The 23,039-nt window shown below is 36.9% G+C and overlaps 1 protein-coding gene across 9 annotated transcripts in view; it reads left to right on the top strand.

Annotated features, from left to right (window-relative positions):
- The window catches only part of LOC118972007 (uncharacterized), an 86,845-nt gene that overhangs the window by 10,519 nt on the left and 53,287 nt on the right, over window positions 1–23,039 (top strand). The window contains exons 2-3 of one of the 9 annotated variants that reach the window (XM_073222004.1): window positions 5,381–5,537; window positions 8,833–11,163. The exons of 7 other annotated variants lie outside the window; for them this stretch is intronic. In XM_073222004.1, coding sequence (XP_073078105.1) covers window positions 5,381–5,537; window positions 8,833–9,010 — 335 coding nt within the window. In that variant the 3' untranslated portion in view covers window positions 9,011–11,163. Of the gene's footprint in view, window positions 1–5,380; window positions 5,538–8,832; window positions 11,164–23,039 lie in introns of those variants that run through there. One more of the 9 variants, XR_012125261.1, reaches the window with a different exon arrangement.

Below are 23,039 nucleotides of genomic sequence, written 5' to 3'. Positions count from 1 at the left end.
ATTTGGAATAATTCAGTTCAGGGTCTTGTCCGTAGATGGAATTAAATCTCACTGATCTTGGGCAATCCTTATCACTACACAGTCTTAAGTTTCCTCATCTGTGATAGGAGAAAGTTGGGTCAATGATCTCTAGGTAAGTATCCTGCTTTAATGATTTCCATATTTATCTGACAAATAATAACTTCAATAGGGCCTGTGAGCACAGCAAAACTTAGCTGAGTCTGATTAAATTCTTTCAGTATTGCTGTAGGGAGGCAAATTGTCATAACTCCATCATAAGACATGTAATAAAAAAATGGAGTCAGATATCTCAATATAGTAGTAGCACAATATAATCAACTTACATATTTGGGGAGTGATCCCATGGAATCTATGCTTAAATACACAAACCAATGGAATCCTATTTATATTAATAAAAATTAAAATATCTATTTAAGAATGATCTTGGGAACCACTTATCTAAACCTAAACCAGTTCAGGAGGAAGGACATGGAGACCCAGAACCATGAAGAACTGCCTAGAGACAGAGTAAATGGCACCTTCACAGCTCAGATCCTGGCCTTTACATATCCTAAGTCATGCTGCTTTCTTTTGTCTACTCTATTGTGTTAACTCTCCCTTCTTATAAATAAGGAATACAAGAAACTGAATGGCCCAAATTCTATTGCTCTGAATTTAACTGAAAATTATTACGTATAAAGTATACTAAAAATTGTTCATTACATATGCAAAACCAAAACTGTTTAAATAATTTTACTATTTTAAATGAAGTAATTGAAATGTGTTTTTCTCTGCTCCCTCCTGAAATTGCAGTAAAGAGATTTAAGAAAGAAAAATGCATAAGCCAAAAAGGAAAGAGAATAGGAAAGGTGATTACAGAAATTAAATATAAAATTTGGAAGGCAGATATACTAGTATTAGATGACTTAACCAAACTCTAGACTGGCCAGGGAAGAAATAGAGAACAAACACTGAGGAATCAGAGAAAAATTAAGGACTTTGGAGGAACAGCCCCCCTGAAACTCAGCTACAGATTCTCTGTCCTATCCTGTGGATAAGAAATCAATTTTCTCCCTCCTTAGAAGAAAATCAGAATTTTCCTCTTGGAGAGATTTAACAAGAGAGATGTAGAGCTGGGAAACACATGGACACCAGTGAGGATGTGGAAACCAGATTGAAAGAGATTAAAGGAAATTCTTCCTATTAAACGGTGAGATACAATATCCTTCCTTCTACTTGGCCTGAGAATACCAGCAGCTAAAGTTAAACGCCTTTTAAGTACTAGAGTGGATAATTTCTCTCCAGGGAATCTCACCAGCTCCAAAGAAAAACCTTAAGACATTGAGAGGTGGGTATTTGACAATAAAAAAGGCCCAGACCTAATACCTACAATGAAGACCAGCAAATCCATAAACTACAACCATGCCCAAAATTCCAATGGTCTATTTTAATGTTCCATGTATCTTTCTGAAAAAGTATAAAGACTAGATTAAATGAAGTTGGTGATTTGGTCAAAGCAATGATCAGATGAAAAGTGTTAAATGATTTAATAGCTTCAAGAAAATAGGGAAAGTAACATCAATAAAATTAAGTGGTATAGAAGGCTATAAGAGCATCACATTGTGGAAAATAACTTACTGAAAAGTTCAAAATCTAATGGGAAAGAATTATATTTAAATACAATAGCTGGAAAATAAAGTTGAAAAAATCTATAATCCCTTTATTCATTTGTTTAACACTATTCAATGAACTCCTAGAAATATAGTAGTAAAGACACAAATTTTGGAGGGGGGGAGACATGATCAAGGTAAAGAAATGAAATAGTGTAAAGATAGTGTTGGTGCCCAAAGCAATATACATATTTGATGCAATCCCTATCAAATTACCAATAGCATTCTTCAATGAACTGCAACAAATAGTTCAAAAATTCATATGGAACCATCAAAGACCCCGAATAGCCAAAGCAATCCTGAGAAGGAAGAATAAAGTGGGGGGGATCTCGCTCCCCAACTTCAAGCTCTACTGCAAAGTCACAGTAATCAAGACAATTTGGTACTGGCACAAGAACAGAGCCACAGACCAGTGGAGCAGAATAGAGACTCCAGACATTAACCCAAACATATATGGCCAATTAATATATGATAAAGGAGCCACGGACATACAGTGGGGAAATGACAAATCTCTTCAACAGATGGTGCTAGCAAAACTGGACAGCTACATGTAAGAGAATGAAAGTGGATCACTGTCTAACCCCATACACAAAGGTAAACTCCAAATGGATCAAAGACCTGAATATAAGTCATGAAACCATAAAACTCTTAGAAAAAAACATAGGCAAAAATCTCATGGACATAAACATGAGTGACTTCTTCATGAACATATCTCCCTGGGCAAGGGAAACAAAGGCAAAAATGAGCAAGTGGGACTATATCAAGCTAAAAAGCTTCTGTACAGCAAAGGACACCATCAATAGAACAAAAAAGTATCCTACAGTATGGGAGAACATATTCATAAATGACAGATCTGATAAAGGATTGACATCCAAAATATATAAAGAGCTCAGACGCCTCAACAAACAAAAAGCAAATAATCCAATTAAAAAATGGGCAGAGGAGCTGAACAGACAGTTCTCTAAAGAAGAAATCCAGATGGCCAACAGGCACATGAAAAGATGCTCCACATCACTAATCATCAGAGAAATGCAAATTAAAAACACAATGAGATATCACCTCACACCAGTAAGGATCGCCATCATCGAAAAGACAAACAACAACAAATGTTGGCGAGGTTGTGGAGAAAGGGGAACCCTCCTGCACTGTTGGTGGGAATGTAAACACTTAGGGAGGTAATAGAAAAGAACAGTGTGTAAACTCTTAGAAATCAAGATGACGTGGGCTTTGAGCAGAGTGATAATGTTCATCCATTGTGGAAAGCAGTATGGAGGTTCCTCAGAATGCTCAAAATAGAAATACCATTTGATTCAGGAATTCCACTTATAGGAATTTACCCTAAGAATGCAGCACTTCAGTTTGAAAAAGACAGATGCACCCCTATGTTTATCGCTACATTATTTACAATAGCCAAGATATGGAAGCAACCTAAATGTCCATCAGTAGATGAATGGATAAAGAAGATGTGGTACATATACACAATGGAATATTATGCAGCCATAAGAAAAAAACAGATCCTACCATTCGCAACAACATGGATGGAGCTAGAGGGTATTATGCTCAGTGAAATAAGCCAAGCAGAGAAGGACAAGTACCAAATGATTTCACTCATATGTGGAGTATAAGAACAAAGGAAAACTGAAGGAACAAAACAACAGCAGAATCACAGAACCCAAGAATGGACTAATAGTTACCAAAGGGAAAGGGACTGGGGACGATGGGTGGGAAGGGAGGGATATGGGTGGGGAAAAAGAAAGAGGGCATTACGATTAGCATGTATAGTGCGTGGGGGGCACAGGGAGGGTTGCACAACACAGAGAAGACAAGTAGTGATTTTACCACATCTTACTATGCAGATGGACAGTGACTGTGAAGGGGTATATGGGGGTGGGGGGACTTGGTGAAGGGGGGAACCAAGTAAACATAATGTTCTTTCTGTAATTATAGATTAATGATACCAAAAAAAAAAGAGATAGTGTTGGAAGCTAAGAAGAAAAAAGAGGGGGATATGACATTTTGGAAGAGGACTGAAATTGCAGATTGGGTAGCCAGGGAAGGTTTCACTATGACTTTGTAGGAAAAGACCTGAAGGAACTGAGACAATCCGGAATCCCAACATCTGAGATGAAAACATTGCCAAGAGCATGGCTGGCCCATTCCAGGAACACCAAAAAGAAGTGTTCTGGAACTGAAAAAAAATGAGAGGAGTAGACACTTAGGGAGGTAATAGAAAAGAACAGTGTGTAAACTCTTAGAAATCAAGATGACGTGGGCTTTGAGCAGAGTGATAATCTGAGTCTGACACAAGTTAGGAGGAATGAAAAGGGGAACCTCAGAATTGAAAACAATATTGGACAGCACACAAAAGAAACAAACATTATGCAAATGTAATTTACAATGCAACCAAAAAGAAATAGAACTAAACAGTAAAGAATGATAGAGAGGGGAGGTGGTTTAAGATGGAGGCATAAGAAGGGCCTGAATCACCTTCTCCCATGGATACACCAAAGCTACAGCTACATACAGGAGCATTCCCTCGGAAAAAGACCTGGACACTAGCTGAATAGCTCCTCTGAACAGACGATGAAAGGGCCACACTGAGATGGAAGGAGAGGCAGAGACAGTCTTAACAACAGCCCTCCTTCCAGGGCAGTGACCCACAGTGAGGAGGAGCTCACATATGCGGACCTCTCCACAGAGCAGGGGGTCTGTGCCCCACGTCAGGTACCCAATCTTTGTGACCTGCACTGGAAAGATGACCCCCCAAAACATCTGCTTTGAGAAACAATGGGACTTATTTCAAGGAGACTCAAAAGGCTATAGGAAATTGAGATTCTGATTTTCAAGGGTTCACACATAAACTCGTTGACCCTGGGACCAGTGCAAAAGCAGCAGTTTGAAAAACGTCCAGACTGTATGAGAAGCAGATTCATTTGGTAATCTGAAATAGTCTGCTGGAGAGGCTGGGGCCTGGTGGGATTTTCTCAGACAACTGAAAACAGAGTGTCTTACATACATGTGCTAGATTAAAAACTCCTGTGGCTTTAACTCTGTATCTGGAATTCTTTCCTTTGAGAAGAGGATGGACACACACACACACACACACATAGCTTGGCATATATGAATCTCATACTAACCACAAACCAAAAACACATAATAGATAACACAAAAAAAAGTAGGCAGTTAGAGAGACAGGAGCAGGAGAGGAGAGAGGAAGGCAGCCGCCCACCCAGTCTCTGGCCAGAGACCGCCCTGTCTCCTTCAGACCAACCCGTTCAGTGGTTCAGCACAAACTGATAAACAGAAGATACGGTTACTGGGACCTTCCTGATTTTAGAGCATATGCACTTATGGAAGACCTTATTGTTAATGACCCTGATGCCACCATATCATTATTGTATCATTTACATTAAAGTTTTGACCCCACCATGCATCTCTCTTGGATGTTCAATGACAAACACAACTTGTACAAAGAGGCTGAAGAGGAGGAAACAACATCCAAAAGACCGTGTGAGAATGATAAAATGGGAGGGAGGAAACCAAATAAACCCCATAAAAGACACAATGTAAAGCCTAATGAGTGGCTACCCACCCTTGGGGTCAGCCTGCTTCTCAGTCTCAGGAGTGTACTGCCTTTTGCTTTGCTAAATAAAAACACCCTGCAGCTTTAACTGTCTATTGGGTCTCTAAACTGAATTCTTTCCTTCAAGACAAGAACCCAGGAGATCCACCATGCACACTGCCCAGTCACAAAAGGAATCTAGCCATAACATTAAAGAAAAACACCAAACCACAAAAGAGCAAGAGAAGAAGAAAGGAACAGAGAAGAACTATCAAACCAATCAGAAAACAATCAACAAAATCGCAGTAAGTACATACCTATCAATGATTACAGTAAATGTAAATGGCCCAAATGCCCCAATCAAAACACATATGATGGCTGAACGGATAAAAACAACACCCATCTCTCTACAAAAGATTCACTTCATATCTGGAGATACACAGAAATTCAAAGTGAAGTTATGGAAAAAGTTATTCCATGCAAATGGAAATGAAAAGGAAGATGGGGTAGCAGTAGTTATATCAGACAAAATAGACTTTAAATCAAAGACTGTAAAAAAGACAAGGGCATTACATAATGATAAGGGGATCAATCCAAAAAGAAAGTATAACATTTAAAAATATTTATGTACCTAATGTAGGAGCACCCAAATATATAAAGTGATAGTTAACAGGCATATAGGGAGAAATTGACAGCAATACAATAATAGTAGGGGATTTTAATATCTCATGTCAATGGACAGATCACCTAGATTGAAAATCAATAAGGAAACATTGGTTTTAAATGACACATTAATCAGATGGACTTAACAGATACACAGAGTGCAGTCCTTCCAAAAGCAGCAGAACACATATTCTTTTCAAATGCACATGGAACTTTCTTAATGATAGACCACATGTTTGGCCACAAAATAGGTCTTAATAAATTTAAGAATATTTAAGAGGACCAAAATCATATATTTTCCAACCACAACAGAATAAAACTAGAAATCAGCTACAGAAGAAAACTGGAGAAAACACAAACATGTGGAGACTAAACCACACACACCTAATGAAAGGTTCAGCAAATAAAGAGAAAATCAAAAAATACCTGGAGACTAATGAAAATAGAAACACAATGATTGGGATACAGGAAATCAGTTCTAAGAAGGAAGTTTATAGAGATACCTCAAAAAACAAGAAAGATCTCCAATAAGCAATCTAACCCTGTACCCTAAAGGAACTAGTAAAAGGAAAACAAAGCCCAGAGTCAGTAAAAGGGAAGAAATAATAAAGTGCAGAAATAAATGAAATGAAGACAAAAAAGCAATAGAAAAGGGCATTGAAACTAAGAGCAGGTTCTTTGAAAAGATTTTTAAAAAAACGATAAACCTTTATGTAGACTTAGAGAGGAGAAAAGAAAGAGGACTCAAAAAAATAAGAGGAGACATCATAACTATACCAAAGACTCAAAGGATTGTGAGAAACAGCTACACTTATAGCCAACAAATTGGACAACCTAGAAGAAATGGACAAATCCCTAGAAACATACAATCTTCTCAGACTGAATTCATGAAGGAGATTCTGAATCAGTAATCAGAAAACTCCCAACAAAGCCAAAGACCAGACGACTTTGCTGGCAAATTCTACCAAATAATGAAAGAGTTAATACCTTTCCTTCTTATATTCTTCCAAAAAACTTAAGAGGAGGGAATGCTTCCAAATTCATTTTATGAGATCAGCATTACCCTCATAACAAAACCAGACAAGTACACCATACAAAAAGACAACTCCAGGCTAATAACCCTAATGAGCACAGATGCAAAAAATCCTCATGAAAATATTAGCAAAATGAATTCAACAATACATTGAAAAGATCATACATCCTAATAAAGTGGGATTTATTTCAGGTATGGTTTGCTAAATTGAAGGATGAAAGTCATATAATAATTACAACAGATGCAGAAAAAGCATTTGACAAAATTCAACACCCATTTATGATAAAAACGTTCAATAAAGTGGCTATGGAGGGAATGTACCTCAACATATTAAAGGACATATGACAAACCCAGAGCTGACATTATATTCAATGGTGAAAAGATCAAAGCTTTTCCTCTAACATCAGGAATAAGACAAGGATGCACACTCTCTCCACTTTTTTTTTTTAGAGACCAAGTTTCATAAAAGTTTTACTTGAAAAAATTGTTTTACAAAATACCATTATTCTTCCAATCAAAGAACTTTCCCATGGGTACATGTAGCTTTTTTGCCACAGAGATGATAGATGACAGTCAAAGGGGAGAGGTTTTTTTAAATAGCCACCTAGCTGCAAAACCTAGAAGTAGTAGATGTTTTTAAGGTGCCTTTAAAATGCTCAAGCAAGTAATATAATTGTAGAATCTCTCTGAAATTTAAAAAATTTCTTTAAAATAGTCCATATGGTATGCACAACTTCACAGCTGGTACAAAACTGCCTGTAATTAGTTCAAAACACAAAAACAATGCATATGAACATATTCTTTGAAAAATAATTTGAAATACTTCCATTGCTTCATAAGGCAAACTTAGACAACAGTGTTGACAATATTAAGAGAATTAAAAAAACAAGTTGAATATTAAGGAATTCAAACATTTACTTTGATTTTGTTTAACACCACTGATAAAAGAGAACCTGCTGCCAAATTAATTCAGGATGCCTTATTTCATACTACATGTATTTTGCAATACATATTCTAAAGAGATGCAAAACTGGGTTCTAGGATGTAAACTCCCATTTCCTAGGCAGGCCTAGTTTTTCTGCTGCATTCTGGCAGCTCTGAACTTTGAAACTCTCTTTGTAGTTTTTTCTGATACTTCTGACAGAACTTCTTTTCGTTCTGGAATAGTGGGTAGCACAGGATAACCATGGCTGGGTGTGGTGTTAAGAAGGGTGATACACATTCTTTTTCTATCACAGTTCCAGAAAAAGCCTCAGGTGTCCCTGATAAGGGCAAAAGTTTCTTTTGATGGTTTTTGTGCTCTTCCTCTAAAACGCTCTCACTGGTGTCACTACAAGTAACCTCTTCACAGCTAATGCTCCTCAAAATGCCCCTCCTGTCATTGAAGTCAGCAGCACTGCTTTCGCTGGTATCACTGCAAACACTGTTCTCCCTGCTGCGACACTTCAGGATTGACTTAGGAGGGACATATTCTCCACTCACAACATCAACAAAGGCTGTGTAAATGTCAGCAGGAGCCCGGATAGTAAGCAGCTCTTGAGCAGAATGACCACTGCCAGAGCTGTTCTTTCATTTACACTTAGCTTCTTTCTTGTCACTGAATTTTAAAGTCGTATTTTTCCAAGTATTTATTCGGACCCTCTTAGGTTCGACAGTGTGATTGTTGGTAAAGCATTACTCAGCCCCCAATGCATCATGGCCATTTTTATTACCACCATCCTCCTCCTCCTCATGACTGTGATAAGAATTTGAACCATTCATTGAACAGTTCAATTGACTGTTCACGTGACAATTGAAGAGTTCTGAATTTGTAACATCCTTACAACAACCGCTGGGAGTAACAGGGCCCGTTGCTTGGTGCAACACATCCACATTTATGTTCCAATCTTCCTTTTCCTCCTCAGATGTTGGATCTTCTCTTTGCCGTCACAGCATCAGGCTTGCTATCCGGTTCACCCAGCAATTCTTGTCTCTTTCTTCAAGTCAAGCCCACACCGTTTCTTATCAGCAAGCAAATCCCTGGATTTCACATCGTTGGCAAAATCTGCTTCAAAAATATCTGAAGGTTTTGGGTTGGAGTGAGGTTTATGAGCAATTCGGTGTTTTGCTTTAAACTCAAAGCCACTTTTAATTTCTTCTGTCAACAATATCACCTGCAGCATCACTCATTTTCTGCAAATCTGTGAATTCAACTCTGAATTCAAAATTTTTGTCACTTTAAAAAAATCGTCTATTGTTTTTCTTACATCTTTTCCTGCTCCTCAAGGAGCCGCACCACTTCGGGGCGCAGCGGCCGCGAACGAGGCTGAGGCGTGGGGCCCGGGGTCCGGAGGGGCCTCCACGGAGGGGGAGTCGGTACCTTGGCGGGGCTAAAGAGGCCTAAACAAGTGTGTATGCAGGCGGCGTGGCCGGCGGCTCCCCGGTGCCCGCGGACTCGCCCCCACGCACTGCGCGCTCCGCGCGGAGGAGGCCGCGCCCGCCTTCCCCGCTGCAGCGGCTGCCGCTGCCCGCGCCCCGGCTGCCCGCGGCCGCATCTCACTCGCGCGTGCCGCCCGCCGCCTCCGCGGCTCAGAGCAGCAGGCGGGCGGTGGGAGCACGGGGCGCCTGTCCGGGGGGGGCCGGGGCGGGCCTGGAGTCCCTCCCTCCACTTTCATTCAACATAGTGTTGGGAGTCCTACCCAGAGCAATTCGGCCCGAAAAGGAAATAAAGGGCATCCAGATTGGAAAGGAAGATGTAAAACTGTCACTGCATTCAAACAACTTCATTTTATATGTAGAAAACTAAAGACTCCACAAAAAAATACTGTTATAACTAGTAAACAGTGATGATATTTTGGATCTGACCCCAAAAGCAAAGACAACAGAAGCAAAAACAAGTGGGACTACGTCAGACTACTATGCTTCTGCACAATAGAGGAAACCAACAAAATGAAAAGGCAAAACTTACTGGGTGGGAGAAAATACTTGTAAGTTATATATCCAATAAAGGGTTAATATACAAAATACATAAACAACTCATACAACTCCACAGAAAAACAAAAACCCAAACAATCTGGTTAAAAATGGGTGGCAGTCCTGAATAGACATTTTTCCAGAGAAGACATACAGATGGCCAATGGACACATGAAAAGATGCTTAACATCACTAATCATTAGGGAAATGCAAATCAAACCACAATCAAAATTATCCCAAACCTATAAAACTAACTATTATCAAAATAGTAAGACATAACAAGTGTTGGTGAGGATATGGAGAAAAGGGAACCATTGGGCACTGTTAGTGGGAATGTAAATTGATGTAGTCACTATTGAAAACAGTATGAAGTTCCTCAAAAAATTAAAACCAGAAATACCATATGATACAATTCCACTCTGGATATTCATCCAAAGAAAATGAAAACACTAATTTGAGAAGATCTGTACAGTATTATTTATAATAACTAAGATATGGAAACAACTAAGTGCCCACCAATGAATGAATGGATAAATGTGTCAAAAAATTAAAACCAGAAATACCATATGATACAATTCCACTCTGGATATTCATCCAAAGAAAATGAAAACACTAATTTGAAAAGATCTATACAGTATTATTTATAATAACTAAGATACGGAAACAAACTAAGTACCCACCAATGAATGAATGGATAAATGTGTACACACATATACTCAAAGGAATACTATTCAACCATAAAAAAGAATAAAATCTTGCCTTTTGTGACAATCTGGATGGACCTTGAAGGTATTATGCTAAATGAAATAAGTCAGAGAAAGACAGATAGCATATGATTGTGCTTATATATGGAATGCTTATTATTATTTAATAAGCAAAACAAATGAACAAACACAAAAATGAACTCATAGATATAGAAAACATACTGGCGGTTCAGAGGTGAGGGGATTTGGGCAAGTGCAAAATGAGTAAAGTGAGTCAAAAGCTAAACTTCAGTTATAAAATAAATCATGGGGATGTAGTGTATAGCACCATGACTGTACTCAATCATATTGCACTGCATATTAGAAATCTGCTAGGAGTAAATCTTGAAAGTTCTCATCCCAAGAAAAAAAAATTGTAAGTTTTGTATGGTCATGATGGTAACAGGGCTTACTGTGGTGATCATTTTACAGCATGTACAAATATCAAGTCATTATGTTGTACACCTGAAACTAATATAATGTTATGTTATTATAAAATTGTTATACCTCAGCTAAAAAACAAAAATAATTTTAAAATTATTTTTAAAATATTAGAAAGAATACAAAGGAGACATAGGACATCCAATATGTACACATTTATAGCACTTTCCAAAAGAAAATCAAAACAAGGTTTGTATGCTTTCCAAAAAAAATTTTTCTACCCTTCCAGAAACAAAAAGTTAAGAAGACTTGGAATATGCATATTGAAGAAATGTACATTATGTGTTAGATAAAATGAATTCAGAGTGGTTTGTGCTGACACATTCTTTCAAAATTGTTAGTAGAATCTAAAGATAAAGCATTCTTTGGGTAACCTAGCAAAAAAATGGTATAAGCCTATAAGTGGAGAAAAGTAGGATAGCCCCAGATTTCCACACAGTAATATTCAATCGAACAAGATACTCAAGGAAAGAAAATGTGAATCAAGTAGCTTATTTTCGGCTGTCTGTCCTTCAAGTATAGAAAGAACTTTCAGTCAAAAATTGACTTGAAAACCACTGCTAAAGGATTGACAAAGATCACTGTTTCAGTGTAGTATTACAATCTAAGACAAATGTTAAGGATTAAAATTACAACACAGAATATAAATATATGTTTCGACAATATGTTTAGATAGAACTAATAACTTGGAAAGAAAAGAATGAAAAACTATTTGAGGTAAAGGAAGTCTGTTGATGAACTTATTTATCTACTATATTCAGGAACCAAAGTATATAATTTACAACTAAACAAAGATGTGCTAACATATTTAGCAATTTCAAGAAATTCATTATACAAATGTAATGTTATTATCTAATACCAGATGGTAAAAGAAAGAAGAAAGGAAGAGAACTTTGGATGCCTTAACACTTATTACAGAAAAATAATAGTTATCATAAATATTGTTTAAAGATATAAGCCATTTCCAATAAAGGAAAAATGAGAGATTTCATATACTCTTCACACCTAAATCATCCTGCATCATTACCCAAACATGAGTTGAAAAATGTACGCAGGTTAATCAGCAAGTCTCATAAAGCACTAGAGAGGAGTTTCTCAACAAATGTGTCAAGCACACTAGGACGGTGTTGGTTTACGGGCATGCTGGGGTATCAATCTCACTGGGCTTTGCAAATTCAGGAAAGGGCTGGACTAGACAGACTCCTCAAGGGGTTATATCCATGTAACAGTGACCAGTCTTTTCTGTTAACCCCAGTATGTTATAAAATATAATCATTTTCAATATACTATTATGTAAAAAAGAAACTTTGTAACACAGCACTGCATGAACACATAAGAGAATTCTTACACTGTTCTTCAGTTACTCACTCATATGACTTTGTTATCCAGTAATTAACTCTAAGAAAACTTTGGAAGACTCCTAAAGAGAATTAAAATGAAACGCAAACAGGTAAATAGAAATACTGAGAGGAAGAAAAAGTTGTTAATTGTTGTAGATTTGGTTTTAATTAAGCTTTTAAGTGAATTTTTTTCTGACTTGCTGGGTTGAAAATAAAATGCTATAGCATTTTATGGAATCATTAATGAAGAGAAGCGATGTTTCTATGTTAAAATTCAAAACGGGAGGTAGGCAAAAAAAAACTCATTGTTTCTGAGATTCACTCAATTGGATGAAAACTAATTCTTAAATTTAGTTTAAAAGTTGCCTTCATGTTACCCTTTTTGAAAGCTGTTATACAATTGGTCTAATGGACAGAAAAAAAAGAGGAGAGGAGTAACACTGGGTATTCAAGCATCAAATTCAGGATGTTTCATTTTTTAAGGGTAGTAGATTAAGCATTCTACCTAAAATATTTTACGTTCAGAACAGTATGACTTCATAGCTCTTTTTCCCAAATGGCGCCACTGATGTCATTATGACAGCCCTCTGTGCTCTATCCCCAAGTCATTCTTTAATCCCAATAGGCACAAGTTTAAGAGTCTCACATTGTGATAGAAAAGAATGTATTCTGAGGTCCAAGGGAGTATATTATCAAAGTGTAACAACTACAAATGAGAGGACTGGATAATATAAACTATAATTATGAGAATCTCTGTAAAATCAAGTTTGCATTTCTAAGCATATTACCAAGAAAATGATTAAATTGCCAAAATATTTATTATCAGACTTGTGTGTAGAGGAAGTTAGTTGAAAGGTCTACTACAAAAGAAACTGGACAGGGTTACAGGCAAGAAGAGTAGAACAGCAACTTTGGTGGAGAATGGTACAAAGTCAGAACAGTACCCCAGGTGAGGCCAGGAACCCACTGTTCCTTAAAGACCTGCCTGTGGAGGCAGCTGGTTCAAGTGCGCAAGGTAAGGCCAAGTCTACAGGAGGGGTACCCAAAGCTTCAGCTTGAAAGATTAATTTAGTGTAATGCTTCAGGCAGGTCATTAAATTCGTTTCTCTTTTTAAAATTGAAATATACTTGACATATAATATTACATTGGTTTGAGGTATACAACAGTGATTTGACAATTCATTCCATAAGAAGTATGTATAATCAGGTGCACTGCATTGATGTTCTCAAAATGCACCTCTTTGAACAAAGGTTAAACAGTTTCTTTGGAAGCCTAGTGTACAATGTACATGCAAAACTCTTTGATACATTAAGCAGCTTACTGATAAGCTGACTCAGATAATTGTCAACGGAACATGATAATCTCAGAGTGTGCTTTACTTCACCAGCCTTTGTTTCTTGGAAGCAGTATTAACAAAGTTGACAATTTAGTTGTAGCATCTTAAGTACAATTTTGCTTTGGGAACATTGTTTGCTTTAGGAACTTCAGAAACTTAGGAGTAAGTGTAATTATGGAAGTTATCATTGTCTTAGTTTGAATTTCCCCAAAACAGACACCAAGACATAGTATTTGGCACAAGTGGTGTAGCTGAATAGTGATAAGAAGAAACAAACAGGAAAGTCGGAAAGGAGAGGGAAGACAGAAGAACCAATACAAGATAAGCAGTGGGTTACCACTATGGACAATTGGGAATAGAATTGTCTCACAGGTGCCCTACAGAGGGACCGAGAATACTGAACATAATGGCTGAGGTTGTTGAGGATTTTCCTAGCTTAAATATCAAGCACTTCTTTGGTGAAAGCACTAAGCAGAGAAGCAGACAGACGGAGACATGTGCTGCATAATATGGAATGCAGAATGCAGGGAAATTGAACAGTACAGTTTCAAGTGAATTCAGAGGCAAGCTGGAGGATACAGAAAAAGGAATTGTTAGAGTTTGCTACAATCCATCCCTTGAAACTGTTTATGCCCCATGTTGTGTGCATTTGGTTATTAATATTTCAAGGCATTATCCAGATGGTTAGGAAAGCTAAATTAATAACTAATGCTTGCAAGTTACTAAAGAAGCTGGAGTTGGAGTTTTATAGCTCCAAGAGGTGCCAATACAGTAAGTGATGTTTATCAGCTTTCTTTTATCTCCCATTCTAGATTTCTTTTTCTTTCTGTCATTACTTTCACTGATCTAGGTTGTTTACCCTGTGGAATGCACTATCTTTAATCTCTGAGAAATACGAGCCCCTAGTTATCTTGGATTGCTGCAATTGCACATTTACTGTTTCCACTGACTGTTGTTGAAATATCAAGAGGCACCACAGTGATTTCCAGCCTCCAGACCTGCTCTACCCTTTCTGCAGTATCAGCAACCTTAGGTCTTCATGATTATCAGTGTTGATCACATCCAAGAATACAGTAACTTCTTCCTTCTCTCCTGCTCTATTAGAAAGAGCAGACTTTTTAAACTAAGGGGGACACAACACTATTCAGTAACCAGTGGTTCACTATACACTGTATCCTGTTATCAAATATACATTCAGGCTTCAACCAAGACCATCATTCCTATGTAGTTCCTTAGCTGAGCTTTGAGAAGCCATCCCAATGTTCCCTCAGACAGCAGCCTCCAGATGGTGTGACAGGACTGCATGCCTATCCTACCTTTTTATTATAACCTCCTTATAATAAATGTGGTTCTAAGCCAATGTTGTGAAGGATCACATTTGATTTAGACATGCAGACACTCTACTCAGATCTCCTTTCAAGGAAGAAATTTCTGCTTTCTCTCAGAAGTGCAATCAACAGAACCCTCAGCTCTCAGTTTCAGCATCTTCCTGGGATAGTCAGTATTTGGTGACTTGATCTAGGAGCATAAAGCCCAACCATTTCTCCATGACACAGGACCACTCTGACCAGCAGTATGTGCTCCAAAGCTCCCTACTATCTGACCATGACTTGTGAGATATCCTCACAGCTCAGCTTCTCCCTGTACTGAACCCTGTTTTCCTCTTCTTTTCATAGATTTAGCTGCTAAATAACATGTTACACTCCTAACCCATTTCCGTCTGCTCCGGAAAATCCAGCCCAGAACAATTTGTTCCCAAAAGGCAAGATGGTAATTCCTCATGTTGCCTACTAGTTCATGTACACAAGCAGTCCAAAGTGCCCAGGTGGCAGCCATAATTTATAGTCCAATGGGACATTTGGTGTGTTCACATGGAAAAGACTGTCCCCTTGGGGATCAGACCCCCTAATCATGTGGAGTGCAGAGTTTCACAGACAAGAAGAAAAATGTCTCCCTCTGAGTCACTGGAAGTGATGCTAAGTGGACCACCTCCCGCTCCACCCCCTATGTTCTTCCTATTAAGGACAAAGTATAAATCTGGAGTATTTGCTACAATTTACATACTGCCTACAAGACAGTAGGATCACCAAACTGACAAAGTGTCGCCTGTAGCTTGGCATTTTAACAGGATCTTTGTTGGTTATTCTCCCACTCTACCATCAGGATAATTTCTGAATGGCGCAGTATATGGTAGAAAATGGAGATCCCACAGTCCTGGGTGTACTTCTGTACTTCCATTGAGGGAAAGAGGATCCCCTGGTTTGTTTTAATATGTGATATCCCCTGCTGGTGGACCAAACACCCTCTCTGGGTAATGGTGTTGACTGGAGCTCTGTATGGATGAAAGCAAATATACTTGGAATATATATTTTCCTGTAAGAATAAATATGTGACCTTTCCAGAAAGGAAGGGGTCCAATGCATCAACTTGTCCCCAGGTGGACAGTAGGAATTTCTGAGTAATTGTGGCATGTGGTAGCAGCAGTAACTAACTGAGCCTTGGTTAAAGAAAGCCTCTGCTGTTGGACCTATACATGGCCTCTTTTCTCTGCCACGATGGCCACTTCAGAGAGTTCTGAGTTGGAAAACTTGTTCAGGTCTAGAAACTGGACAAGGCATGATGAAAGCCAGAATTCAGTCTCCAAGATGTCCACATCTTTACCTTCTACTGGTACAAACTGAATAGTACCCTTGTTGGCTTCTCACTGACTTTTCCCTAGGGATGACATATTCTGTTAAACATCTGTAATACTTGGCAGTCAAACCCCCTTTATTTGCCACTCCTATGCTACCCCTCCTTATGACAAATGCCATCCAGCTTATGGAGGTTAACTGCTCCTATGTGGCTTCTACTTTTTCAGGATTCGGTCATCCCCATTATTATTTGTGAGCCTGTGTCAGTCCCCTTGGCCTTCCATAACATCCTGTTTGGTTTTCCAGCCTTGTATAGTATATTCTCTCCAGCTTGCCCACTTCTCAGACCCTTTTAATCTTTTCTTCCCCGACATGTCACCACAATTCTGACATTTCTACCTCACTTAGCATGAGCCATCAGTTTTTCCATAGGTCCTTACCAAGGTATGTAGTCATACCCCATGAGAGTGGTCCCAGAATGAAAGCCCACTTATATTGTGCTGATTCCTGACAGTTTATGAGACAGACATGGCTTAGGTCATAACTTAACCCTAGGTTATGACCTAGTGTCCTGAAAGGGCAGAGGGACTAACCGTGAGTGACACACATGACCTGTAGGGGAAAAGCATTTGCATTATCTTACATAATTTTAAAGCAATGGAAGAATTTTGCCTCTTAAAAGGGAAGGGGACACCATTTCTGTAGGCTCAGAGAACTCAGAAGGATTTGAGAATTCTTGATTTGGAGGGACATCAGCTCATCCCCTTTCCATGTATCTGGGTCCCATTCTTTCCCAACCAGGGTCCTAACCATCACAAGCAGATCCTGCCTTTGCTGAGAGTTTAGCTTCTTTTGGAAATTGTCTTTTCTGATAATCAGGCTCTAAGTCTGATTCTCAGCTTGATATTCTCTCCTACTGCAGGAGACAATAGCCTCTTTGTTTGCTACCAAGGAGGACTTCAGCCTTTTCACATATAGCTTGTAACTGACAATCACTTTTCATTTCCTAGGAAAAAAACAAAACAAAACAGCTTTTCCAAAGCATCAATGAAAATGGATAAGGATGTAGACTAAGACTGTTCCTGCCACCTCAGAGTTCCATTTGTATTGAGTATCTCCCCTCTGGTAAAATGTTTTAGGGTTTCATTTATTTCCCTTTCAGGACCTCTCATACAGGAGATATTCAAAACGATGCATTCCATCTACTCTGTATCTATAGCTTCATTACTCTTATAATCAAGTCCTAGTCCTAATTTTTAGCATAATCTTCTCTTCTGCTTCAGGAGGTGAGAATAGCTTTAAATGCAGTCATAGATATGTTTTGTTTTTTAGAGCATGCTCTGAGTGAAGAGTTGGCTGCTCTGATATTGCCATCTTTCTTCAAAACTTTTGGGGCAGTAAACAAAAGCTAGCCAGTATAATTCTGCATTCTTGGGGCCATATCCCTTACAGCACTCATGCTTCTGGAGAAAACCCTCAGGCAGAGGAGCAGAAAGAGTCAGGAACTTGAAGTGGACAACTATCACCTGTACATTAACTGTCTCTGGTGTTTACTCAGAGTTGAGTGGAGGCTATAAAGGGTGAACATAAAAAGTGTCTCCTATAGTCATTTAATTATTTCTCTTACAAAAAGCTCTTACAAAAACCTCTAACTACCCCATAATTTTCCAAAGAGTACATCTAAAAATAAAATGTATCAATTAGAATATATGGAATACATAGTTAATCAATTGCTTATAACTGTCTTCATGGTCACTTTAATAATATAAGCCATTCAATTTTAAAACATTATTTTTCCAAAATTTTGTGTATGTTTAAAGATAGAAAAAGTGAATGACAGTATTCTAAGATTAGTAAGTAAAGTTCTGAAGGACAGCAATCCTATACACAAAATATAATTATCATCTTCTTACAGGCAGACAATCTTAAATTTATATGTAAATTATAATATATTTTGTATAATGATTTGATCGGAGAATGTGTATTCAAAAGATGAGCTTTTTGCAATAACAAGTATGGAAAGGAGTAATCAATATTCTGTACTATTGCCCACTTAGCCATATATTCTATCCTTTTGTGATGAAAAATGGCATTATACCTACTTTCCCAACTGATATTCCATTAAAAAATATTTGATTATTAGTAATAAAAAAAGCATGTTTATATAACCTGTTTTATAATGTCATAAAATAGAAAAATTAGAATTTATGTTTTAAACTATTTTCTTTAACAAGTAGCTTAAGAATATAAGTGAAATGGAACAATGCATATTAAAATTTAAACCAAAAGGGAAATTCACAAGAGCTCAATAAAAATAAAAACCCAGCTTCCTAAACATATTACTTCCATTAATGTAATCTCCACAAATTTATTCCTTTACTTTCTATTATTTCTTTGCATATTATTTTTTTCTAATTTTCTATAGAAACGGTACAAGTTATCTCATACTAAGATAATTGTCTCACATTTGGTTTGCTCACTTGTTAATTTTTCCATTGACTTTCTATCTGGAAAAAAACAGTGTTTTCATACAACTATAGAGAAAAGTTAAAATGAAAACTTTTTTTCATACTTTCAAGAATACTTCACATTCCAATGATTTAGGAAGTCTCCAATCAAAGGGAAAAAAAGAGAGCATATTTAGGTCCAAGTGAAAAGAAACAATGCATTAGAGACTTACAATGTATTTAGAAAAAAACAAATTTAATGACAGTCTATGAAAAAGTGAGAACTATCTAAAAATGTGAAATATAAATATTTACAACACAGGCATTGCTCTAAAGCTTCAGTCCTTGTTTTTATGGCCATCTATCTTAAGTAATACATGATTTTGAACCACTCTTCTGAAAAGTGCTTTCCATAAACCACAATAATGATGATGCTAAATCATTTTTATAAGTCATCACAACAAACTTATTACTCCTAAGTTTAAGTTGTTAAATGACTCCACCTAAAGCATTTATACAATGCTGCTTTCAACCCCGTAACATTTCCTCGTGCCTCTCATTGACTGTCATTTACCAATCTCAACTCTTTATCCCATGGGTGCATATGCCTTTCCTCTTTACTTTCCTTCCTCTGAGTTCATCCCAAACACTCAGTTGTTCTCACAGGTGCAGCCACCACCAAAAAGCTTTATTCATACACATTTCCCTTTGCCCTAAGGGGCAGAGAACATGGAACTCATCTCTATACACTAGCATCAATCATTTTTTGTATTGCATTTTTTCCATTTCTAAAGATAAAATCAATCCACCTTTTGAAGTAATCCTACCTTGATTATGTTATATAATTTTATGTTAGATTTAGAACAAAGACAGCGTTACAAGACTTTCCTTTCTGAGGCATTTGATATATTATTGAACTCTATCCAAAGCATCTTTCCCACTAAAGACAGTATCTGTGCCATAATCTGTGGATTCAAAGTTATAGGTAGAATATTGGCCACAGAGTTTGTTAAAGCTTTTCATAAAAAAAAAAAAAAATAGCCACACCATGCTTGTCTATCTATCCCAATGTCAAAATTCAACTGAAAGAAATGGAATCTGTTTTTCAAAACTGACCCAATATTTAACTAGCAAAAATAAAAAGCTAAAGAAAGCTTATGAAAAACAAATAAAGATAATAATATCTTCAAATTCATACTTACAACTAGCAAGGAAGCTATTTTCAAATTGTTATTTGAAACTCTGTACATAAAATCCTAAAAAATAACTGTCATGTAATTTTATTTGCTTGTATCGTTGTGGAACCTGAGAATACTAATGGACCTAACACAGAAAAACCTAAGGCAGAGCTCCCAAATAAATGAATATTTAACGTGGGGTTGTCAAAGAAGAGGCCTTGAAAGAGACCCAAACATCAGACTAAAATACTTCCATATTATACAGGAATTAGTGGAGAGATATTTTAAGATTAATTTACAAGATGATATACGAAAACAGATTTATCTAGTTCCCAATCTAAGTTCTTCCCAGTGTTGCTTTTATTGATATAATTTGAAAAGGGAAGATTGCTAAACTGTCTGTCTTTATGATACGGCTGAGAACAAGATCAATTGAGTGCCTGCCTTCTTGGAACATCTAACGCTGAAATAAATTATTCCTGCTAATCTCACAATTACATGCTTTCACTGAAAAAAAATGAAGCCAAAGAGATAATTGTCTATACTCTCATAATCTACAAAATAGATTCATATACACATGATAAATACAATGAGATTTTAGATCAGAAGATAATTTAGTGACACATGGCATATATAAACCCAGCCACATAATCCAAACAAATATCAACCTAATAGCCTCTTTCCTTCCCTGGTTCTAGTGTTTCCTCTCTTACAGCTATTACAAAAATTTTAGAATAGCAAAGTTCGAGGATCACTATATCAGAGAAAGAGTAACTAATGAAGAGGTAAGAGAAAGTAAGTGCTAATAGATGAGTCTTTCCAGATTACAGAAGAGTAGGCAAACAAGAGCACAATTTGAAGATTAGCCAAAGAAAGAGCAGGATGAATCAAAATAATCTTAGGTTGAGAGCAGAAATTTAGGAAAGTTCTAAATTTACTGAATAGAGCCATCCACAGACATGTTCTGTCATGGGAATAGACAAATTTCAGAAGAAGGTTGGAAAATTATTGGACATTCTCAGTAGGAGAAAATGATAGAAAAATCAACAAGGAAGAAATAAAAGAAATAAAAGAATAAAAGAAACTAACAAATTCCTCCTCCTGGGGATTGTTTATTTATGAATTACCAAGATTTGGTGCATTTGCAGGTGAAATTCCTTCAGGTAATTATAAAATTCAATGGTTGGCTGTGTTGGCAAATGGCTGAAATAGCTCAGATGAAGTGTCATTAGATTTGGAGAGGGATTATGAAATATGCAGGGTCTGTTGTTATCAGTGGGATGCAGTCAAGTTGATAGAAACTGGCCAAGAGGAAATGAAAATTTGAGACAAATACAGAAGCCCTTGGAAAAGAGATTCAGAGAGTAGATTACTTACTCTAAGAGGAAATTTAATTTTGTAAAAGTTTTAGTCATGTGAACTGTAAAAATTAATAGACATTGAGTAGGCAAACCTCCCTACTTCTCACATGAGCCAAGGTGGTATCAGGAGACTCCTCGTGTAGGCATTTACTTTGTGGGAAAGGGAATCAGCAGGGGTAAGAGTAATTGTGTTTCCAAAATTTAACACTGTGAGAATAATGCTCCTGTCCCGAAATCCTGGTAGAAGGACTTAAAGTTGTGTTCTCATGACACACTATGACTATTAATATAAAATTTGGGGAGGGGATCTGATTTGAATGAAGGATACTTAAATACAGCTTAAAATAATTAATTATTGGGTAATGACAATCCTCCTAAGTCATCCCTTCCTGACATCAGTAGGAATAGAGGGTAGAAGAGGGGAGAAAAAAGGACAAATTGAAGGTGAAATGAAGGATATGCACAGCAGAAAGGGGTTTCTAATGACAGCTGAGAGAGTCTCAGAGTTGGAGGGAGGTGTAAGAATGGGCAAGAACAGGCAAGGCCTGGGCAGAGTTGGATCTAACGGTCGGAGAAACCACAGTGAAGGAGGGGATTAAACCAGAAGTTTCACGCTAAGGAGCACTAACAGTTTCCTCCTCCTTGGGATTGTTTATTTATGAATACAAAATTGATGGAGTTCACTTTAAATTTGTTTAAATTAACTGATAATATCTGATAAGGCATTATTTTAATTTTGCAATATCTTCAATTAAAATATTTTCCAAAAGGAGAATTTTATTGTAAAAATACAGTTTTGATTTTGTTATTGGAAATACTTGTACAAAAACAAGCCATTATAGTTATTTATAGAGTGTAAATACTATTTCTTTCACACACACATACAATTAAGTAAATAAAAATCATTTCACAATAACGATTCTTAGGGGAAATCTTGTAAGCATCTATAGGAATATATATTTTTCAAAAGTTGACCGCATATCTTTCTCTACTTATTAACTGCTAAGAAACATTGGATTACATTTATAAATGTCACATTAAATTTCAGTACACTACACTGTGTTCCAGCTTGGGTAATGACCCTATCAAAATATTTTAGAATCAGAAAGTGTGTATTTTATTTAGATAGATTAGATCAGCTTCAATGGTGCCATGATTTTCTCTTCTGACATTTCTTGCAAATTAGCAACTTTTTCTAAGATATGTAGGTTATCCAGAATGTATGTCCGAAGGATGGTGGTTGGATGATGATAATGGTAAACAGAAATAATAGTCTGAGAAATGTCAACTAAATTCAGAAAAATGAACAGCAGATACTATAAATGAAAAAGCTTCAGAGATTATTTTTAGGTCTTAGTCTTATGTTTCCAAAAGAAAATAAACCCTGGTTGTCCATGAAATGTGACCAGAGTGTAAATTCCAAGTTTAGCTTCTCTAGCCTGCTTCATTTTCTGTAAATCTAAAACTGCTCTAAAAAAATACAGTCTATTAATTTCAAAAATAAATAAAAATAAATGGTCTCCCTAGATTCTATATATCAATCTTTGAAATTCAACAAGTAATTCTGGAAATAGTTATCTAATTATAATTTACAGAAATTATATAAATGGTTTTCCTCTATGGTTTTCATTAGGACTGGGTATTTGGAAAGAAACAGAAAGGATTTTGATTTTACAAAA

This window comes from Manis javanica, chromosome 14 (assembly GCF_040802235.1).
Source record: "Manis javanica isolate MJ-LG chromosome 14, MJ_LKY, whole genome shotgun sequence".
NCBI lineage: Eukaryota > Metazoa > Chordata > Mammalia > Pholidota > Manidae > Manis > Manis javanica.
Note: the sequence above shows the minus strand (reverse complement) of the source record. Positions and strands in the feature narration are given on the sequence as shown.